General features: G+C 63.4%; 1 protein-coding gene across 1 annotated transcript; it reads right to left on the reverse strand.

Annotated features, from left to right (window-relative positions):
• Positions 1-116: 116 nt before the first annotated feature.
• Positions 117-7649, reverse strand: TGME49_268240 (hypothetical protein; the record flags this gene model as incomplete). Its single annotated transcript, XM_002365490.1, has 3 exons — positions 117-5128; positions 5473-6750; positions 7050-7649. The coding sequence occupies 3 exons, from the start codon at positions 7647-7649 to the stop codon at positions 185-187; spliced, it is 6822 nt and encodes a 2273-aa protein (XP_002365531.1). The 3' UTR covers positions 117-184.
• Positions 7650-7854: the final 205 nt, after the last annotated feature.

Here is a 7854-nt window from a genome sequence, read left to right on the forward strand (position 1 = left end):
AAAAAGAGAAAAGAAGGAGGAAGAGAAGAAAAAGAAGAAGAGCAAGAAAGGTACAGGACGCTGAAGGAGAGAGAAGTAAACAAAAAAATCCAAGAGACACGGAAGCTGTGCAGAGTGACGCAGCTGTCCTCGTATGGTCAAACGCGGGCGACGGTTCGCCGTCTCCAACTACATCCATTGTCTCCTATTCTTCGGAGTCTACTTTCTCCTTCTTCTGCCTCTGGTGGCGCTCGAGCTCAGCTCGACGGCGGCTGACAGACCTGGGGCCAAGTCGCGCCTTTGCGCGTCCGGTGGGCATCCTCAGGTTGCTGGTCGAGGCCTTTCGCACCTGCTTCGCCTCCCTGGCGCCGCCTTCACTGTCTCCGCTTCCCTGCTCCCTTCCCTCGGGTGTCTCTGCCTTTCGCTTTCGGTGACTCTGAGAGACCGCGCGATGCCCGCAGCCTGTCTGGTGGCTCGACGTCGAGGTGGAAGCCGAGCCGGGGGGATTTCCAGCAGCAGAGACGGCAGCAGAACCAAGGTCTGCGTCGCCCAGCAAGGACGCGCACGCGCCGTGTCTCGAGCCGTTGCATGGGCGGCGAGACGCGCGAGATGAGGAGACAGGCGACGCGGCAAGCGACGCCTTTCGGTGCCCCCCTGAGCGCTTCAGAGAGAAAGGAGACGACGAGGAGACACAAGACGACGAAGATCTACCGGAGGTTGGAGACAGCGACGAGAGAGACGCAGCCTCTTCAGCTTGCCTGGAAGGACGCGCGGCTCCTTCCGGGGGCGTGTTAGCCCGTGGGGGGTCTCCGGTCCCTCCTGGTTTGGTTTCATGCGACAGAGCGACCGCAGAAGAACGAGGCGCAGCCAAGGAGGAGACTGTGCAGGGACAACAAGCGAGCGTCTGCTCGAGAGAGGCACGAGAGGAGCCAAAAGCGGTCGCCTCTGTCGCCAGGTCCCTTCCGGTTTCTCCATCTGAAGGGCGGCCGTTGCGAGGGCTCAAGGCACCCGGGCTGCTGTGGCGCGTCTGGGGAGACCTGCGAGTCTCCTGGCCCTCTTCGCGCTTTCCTTCTCGCTCTTCATCCTCGCGAGCCGCTTTCGCGGCCGCTCGCCGGGCCTCGGCCTCGGTGGGTGGTTCGCCATGGAGGCTGAGGCGCTGCAGGAGCGGTGAGAGGCCGCTGTTTCTGCGGCCGCGTTTCGGTCTCACTCCGTCGTCTTCGCTCGCGCCTTCTTCTCGCACTCCCCACGGGGAGAGACACTCGAAGGGAGACGCGGAGAGGCTCGCACTCTGCACGCGTCGCGCCGGAGCCTCTGTTTCTGTCTCCTCGCGACTCGCGAACGGAGACAGAGCGCCGAGGGCTAGAGGGGCCGGCGCGGCGACGAGGGCCGGCGAGAGACAGGGCAGAAGCGAGGAAGGCCCTGCAGATCGAACTGCAGCCGAAGAAATGGACGGCGAGGAGAACTCCGAAGAGAATGAAGAAGAAGCGGTGGTCGTTGTGGGGCAGGGCTCTTTGGCAGCGCCCCAAGAGGCAGGCAGAGTCGTCTCTACGCCTGACAGGACTTTAGTATCCTTCGCCGAGTGCTGTCCAGCCGAACCTGTTTCTCGTTCTTTTCTTCCTACGTGTCTCTCTCTCTCCTCTGCCAGGCCCGTGGGCTCTCTTGCCTGCTCGCAAGCGGCCTCCCAGGCTTCCCGGTGAGTGCAGAGGGAGACACCACCGCTCAGGCGAGGACCTGCCGCCCTGCGCCTCCAGGCCCCTGGGCCTGCGACCCGCGCATGCATCGGATGGAGCGCTGCAGGCGTGCTGAACTGCATGCTGAACTGCAGGCCCGCGCGGCGCAGTCTCCGTTCGCCCCGCGCCCCCGGACCGCCTGTCTCCACTTCGCGCCCCAGCCGCCACCCGCTGCTTGTACTTCTGCGGCGCGGGGGCGCCGAGAGGGAGAGCCGCAGCCCAGTCCCATCGGCGCCAGGCTCGCCTGCGTCCTCTGTCTCCTCGTCTCCGCTGGGGGCTCCGGCTGGCGAGGGCGAGAAGAACGAGAGGAAAACAGGGTCCGACGACCGTCGCGCTCTGGGGCCCTGGGAGCCGCGGCGGTCGTCGCGTCGCCGAGGCGCGAGGCGAAACTGAGCGGAGAAGCCCCCGCTGGACTGCCGCGCCCGACTGGGGTAGGAGACAGCGAGCTGGCCAGACCGGCGCCCCTCCTGCGGCGAGGGTGGGGTCTGCATCCGCTTGCCGGCGCGAGGCTGGCCAGGTGCCGCCAGGAGGAGCCGCCCGGAGGCCGCAGACCGGTCCGAGTCGGGACCTCTGTCGTCTGACTCGTCGTCTGCCTGGTCGTCGGCAGAGAAGCAGACAGACGGAGAGACCGGGAGGAGACTGTCCTGGTCGTCCCTAGGGAGAGTGAGACGCGTCCGGCCCGAGAGGCGCCAGGGCGCAGGCTCCGACGGAGAGAACAGAAAAGAGACTCGGCCGGCTCGAGGTGGGGACAGACCGGTGTGGGGCCCTCGGGCCGGCGCCGCGGCGCCTCCGTGGACCGACGCATGCTCCTGCTGTTGCTCCACGCGGGGGGACTGGAAGCGCGCAGGAGACTGGCTGGAGACGCGGAAACGCCCGGTTCTTCTCAGATCCAAACACAAATCGCGGGTCACTTCCTCAGCTGTCTCCTCCAGATCGAGGAGGCTCGGCCGCGACGGACGGGGTCCAGAGGCGCCCTCGCTTTTCCTGGCTTCCATCGCCTTTTGGAACGCAGAGAAGAGGCGCGGCGCTGGGGGTGCCCGGGGGGAAAGCGAGAGGTGCTCCGGAGGCAGCCGGACCCACAGAGATCCGCCTTCCGAGCGAGGAGATGCGGAAAAATCGCATGCATCTTGTTCTCTCTCTTCGCCGAACTCGTTGCCATCGTGACCCTCGTAGACCCCCATGTGGATGCGAGAGTCTCCGGTTTGTCTGCCTCGAAAAAAGCGCCCACGGACGTCGCTCCCTTCGTCCTGTCTGCTTCCTCTGCTCTCTCTCTCGCCTTTCGCAGGCCCGACTTCCAGGCCAAGGCGCGCAACTCGAGACGTTCGAGTATTCCGAGGACCGGCGGAATGCGCCGGCGAAGAAGAGAGAAGAACAGAGCCGCTTGGAATCCACGAGCCCTGCTGAGAGTCCCCCCGTCGCCGCAGGTGACACAAGAAGCTTGCCGCCCATATGCGTTCGAAGAGGACGCCTCGCAAGGCCCCGGGAGCTGCACTGTCTCCTCGCAGCTGCAGCAGCGGGCGCCCACGCCAGACGGGAGCGAGTGCGCTGTCTCCGCGCGACCCCACACTTTCGGAAAGGCGCCAGCAGCGGGGACTCAGCCCAAAGCGCTCAGGCGCAGAGAGAGAAGAAGCGGGGTCGGCGAGAAGAAGAGGAGGCAGTTCGCGCGGCGCAGAGAGGGCGCAGGAGCCGTGGGAACAAGGTCTCCAACGTGAGGTGGAGGGGGGGCCTGAGAGGTAGCCCTCCCAGGACGGGGGCCGGCCTGTGGAGTCGTATAGATCAACAAACGCATGCGCGGCCTCGAGTCCCCGCGAAAAGGCAACGAAGAGAAACCCCCACAAGCGCCTGTGGCACAGAGCTTCTACCCAGTCGGCGAAGCGCCGGTAAACGACGATCAGGCCGCCCCCCACCCTCGGGGCGGTGCCCGGATTGTTCCAGCGAGGGCCAGCAGAAGCCAGCGGAGGCCGCGACTCCAGAGAAGCGGCAGGCGCACGAGACGCGGAGACAGCAAACGAAGATGGCGAGACTGGGCAGTTCGCAAGTCGAGGTCCTGCGGCAGACGAAGGGCGTTTCCATCCACTCGGCTCCTGCAGGATGCTCCCCGCGTGAGCAGAGAACGCAGAGGGCCAATCTGCGTTGCTTTCTCGACCACCGCGCAGCCCCTCGGAAGGCAGTGGTGATCCGAAAAAGCCGAAGCTCTCAGCCCCGAGACCCGCAGGCCGGAAGTCGCCCCAGATCCCTCGGTCGCCGGAGCGCGGACGAGCCCAGACGATATCGAACAGAAACGTATTCGTTTGATCGGAAAGGAAAGGAATCGTCTGCGTCTGGAACGCCTGGAGACTTCGGGTCGCCTGCGTCGCGGAGGCGAGCGACTGGGCAGGAGAGAGGGGCGAGACGCGCGAGCGCCCTGCGTGGTGAGGAGACGACGGCGAGGCGGCCAGGACCTCTGCTATCGCGGCCTCGAAAAACCGACCGGGCAGCGAGTTTCTCGCCGACTTCCTCTCCCTGCCCAACAGCGTCTGCTTGTGCAGCGCGTCCACCAGCAGCTGGCGGTATCGCGCCTGAAAGAAAGTCTGTGCCTCTCGGAAGAGATCGGAAGACAATGAAGAGTCTGCAGAGGAACTGAAGGCCGAGGCAGAAGACGAAGGAACTGCGCTCATGTCTTGACCAGTCGACGCGACCTCCAGAGATGTAGGGGAAGCTGGAGGAGGTAGAAACCGCTCAGAGGTTCCCGTCTTCTCTTTCGAGCTCCGCGACAGGTCACTCTCCTCTCGCGTCTCCGTCTCCAATGATGTCTTCGTTCGACCCTCGGGCTCTGCGACAGGGAACTGGCTCCCTGTCGGCGCCTCCGCTCCTTCTCGCCTGCCCCACAGAAGAATTGTGCCCTCCGCGTAGTCGACCCACTCCCCACAGACCTCGAGGGTCTCCGCGGCGCCGGCGAGCGCCTGCGCAAGTCCCCCCGCGCTTCGGGCTCCAAGCGCCGCGGCGGCGCCCGCGGGCAGGCGCCGCAGCGGCGGCTGCGCCTGGCTGTCAAAGAGCCAGACGGACCACTCCCCACAGCCGCTCTCGAGAGGAGACAGGTTTTGGAGACAGGGGGCCTCAGCCTGCCGGCAGTGAGACCCAGGGTCGCGAGCTTTCCGGGCGGAGTCGCAGCTCGCTCCGAAGGCCCCTTCAGGGCCGCGGGAGCCGGCAAGCGAAGGAGACAGCGGGGGCGAGACGGCGAGGAGCCTTGCGGGGTGGGTGTCTCCAGAGGCAGAAAGCGAGACAGGCGCAGAGGAAGAAGGATCGAGGAAGTCGCTCATAGTGCAGTCGAGGAGCAGGTCGGGAAGCAGATGTCCGAGGCGCGAGAAAGCGCGAGAAACACCTGGCGAGGCTGTCGGAGCAGGACAGTGCCGAAGGAGGCGAAGAGATGCTCTGGACGCCTGGCAAAAAGAACAGAAACATGGAAAATAAAAAACAGACACCAGCGTCGAAACCGCCGCAGGAGGAACGTGAGGAAACAGGGAAGCGGCCGAGGACAAGGAGGCAAAGACTGGTGAGAGCGAGAAGCCAGTTGGTTGAAACGAACTGACCCACAGAGGAAAGAGGAACGAGCAGAGGGAGAGTTTAACAACGCGCGGACAAGGCAGCGACGAAGGCGAGACGCACAGAAGTCGAACGCCCTCCTGTCATTTAGGTTGGCTACTTTCCGGAGAATGCCAACAGAGACCTCTGGGAGACGCAGAAGACGCGGGAGACATGTTTTCGCTTTGGATAAATCTCTTACTGTTTCTGCGAAGGACCGTCCCGCTCGGTCGACCTGCCGCAGGCGCGGCCAGTCCCGCGGGTCGAAGGCGAACTCCCAAATGAGTCTCTGGAGAGAGTGGATCTGCGTTTCCAGTGCGCTTCTTTGATGCATGCAAAGAGCCCGAGCCTCAAACGCGCTCCCCGTCCCCGTCTTCGCCTCTCTTTTTCCTGGCTCTTCGGCTCCTGCCCTTCTCCTCGCTTCTTCAGTCCGTTCTGCTTCAGTCCGTTCTGCTTCAGTCCGTTCCGCGTCGTCTCTGTCGGCTGCCTCCCCTCCTTGTTCGCTTTCTTCTTTCCTTGCTCCAGACGACGGAGACTGCAGCAGAGCAGCCTCTGTCTGCAACTCCGCACAGGCGCCAGTGCTGAGCGAAGAGGCTCGACGCTGGAGAGCCGCGGCAGCTCCGGCAACTCCCTGCGCGGTGGGGACTCTACAGACGGTCGGGCGCGGGCCAGAAGGCCCAGGCGCCTTGGCTGAGAGGTCGCGGCTGGCACCGGCTTCAGGATTCACGGTTTGCGAAGGAGCGCAGCAAGGCGCAAGAGAGACTCGACTGGATGCATGTCTTCCCTTCGAGAAAGACAAGCACCCGAGACAGCCGCAGGCGCAGGTCCCAAACTTCGCCGCTCCCTCGGAGCCGCGTACAAACTCTCTGCCTGGGCCTCTGTCTCCGCGCTTCAGCGCTCTCTCTCGCGAGTATCCCCTCTCACCCACGGGCGTTCCGGCTCTTCCTGCGCGGTCTGGCTCGGAACGCGGCAGGCTCGAAACGCCTGGAGCAGACGGAGAGAAACGCAGAGAAGACGCACGAGAACAGCTACTCGCAGAAGAGAGAGAAGGCCAAGAAGGAGCAGAGGAACGACGCAGAGAAGAACAAGGAGAAGAGGCGGAAGGAGTGAGGTGATGCTCCGGTTGTGAGAGGCGACGCGGCTTTGCCAGAGTGCCGAGGGGAATGTCTCTCTCTTCGCTGGTGCAGGCCGGTTTGAGCGTCAGAGTGTCGCCCCTCACAGTCCCTCGCGGAAACGCAAGGCGTTGCTGAGAAGCGATGAAAGACGAAGCAGGCAAAGATCGACGGGCATGCGGTCGCCTTGGGTTGACGCCCAGAGTCGCCTCGCTGTCGGAGAGAAGCGCCGCTTCTCCGAGGACAAAAGGGCCTTTCGACGGGGGAACCTCGAGTTCGGAAGTCTCTGCTCGGGCGAGGGGAGAAGAAGCCAAGTCCGCCGAGAGGCGCATGCGGCGGAGAAAAGGCGTGAGTCCCGATGTGCGAGCCTGGAGAGACAAAACGAGACCGCGCGTCTAGCAGCAACGTTTTACACAAACATGGAGCGAAAAGAGCGATTTGAAAATGCCTTCACATTGTTGTCGTGTGTACCTGGGCCGGCGACTGTGTCCGAAGAAAAAAACGTTTAATTGAAGAACCAGCAGCTGTAGACAAGTTACATAAAGGTCGTCACCTTCACTTTGACACAGGCACTCACGATCTGTTTTCCAGCAAAAAGAGGTGTGTCAATCCTCCAGCAACGAGCTCAGTGGGGGTTGGGGGCCGTTCAAATTTTGGTTTGCCTTACCTTTCGCTTCCTTGACTTCTCTCTGTAGGCTTCCTCGTTGCCGAAATCTCCCTGCTCTTCTTCGCATCCGGAGACAGAGGCTACGCGCCGGCCTTCGTCACGCGCCTCTTCGTCCTCTTTCTCTTCGTCCTCTTTCTCTCCTTCTCCTTCTCCTTCTTCTCCGTGCTCCTCGAGGTCTTCCGCCTGACTTGGGCTGGCTGGCTCCTGCTCTCTTGAGAAGGAAGCGGAGGGGAAGACAAGAGACGAGAAACTACCGGACGACGCCGGGGAAAGGCGGGAGGCGGCGCAGGAAGGAGATACTTCCCCAGCTGACGGAGACCCTTTTTCCACCGGCCGCAGCGACGCCGTCGAGCAGGAGCAGCAGGCGCGACAGCAGGGCAGAGCCGCCAGCGCGGCCTCCCGGAGGTTCTTGTCGAACCACGGCGGCAGAAACTCTGGGGTGAATAGAGGAGGAGGCGAGAAGACACAGTCCGAGCAGGACGCAGAAGAATAGGAGGGAGGAGAAGGAGGAGAAGGAGGAGGCGAGGCGAAGGAAGAAGCTTCAGCGAGAGCAGAAGAGAAAAGACTCGGAGGTACGGAGAGGCGAGAGGCAGCTGCCATGGTTGCGCCGTCCACGAAGATGGGCCGAGACTTGTGCAAGCGATTTCACGACGGAGAAGAAGACGGTCTCTTCCATTCGCGCGAGTCCGAACGCTTCTCCTTCCAGGCAAAAGCTGCGCTCGGAACGGTGGAACTCTGTCCAGGGCAGGTCGGCGCGACCTCTTGACGGCCTTTGCACCAGACGCCAGTAGCTGACGATCGGTGA

This window comes from Toxoplasma gondii, chromosome VIII, assembly GCF_000006565.2.
Source record: "Toxoplasma gondii ME49 chromosome VIII, whole genome shotgun sequence".
In the NCBI taxonomy this organism is placed as follows: Eukaryota; Apicomplexa; class Conoidasida; order Eucoccidiorida; family Sarcocystidae; genus Toxoplasma; species Toxoplasma gondii.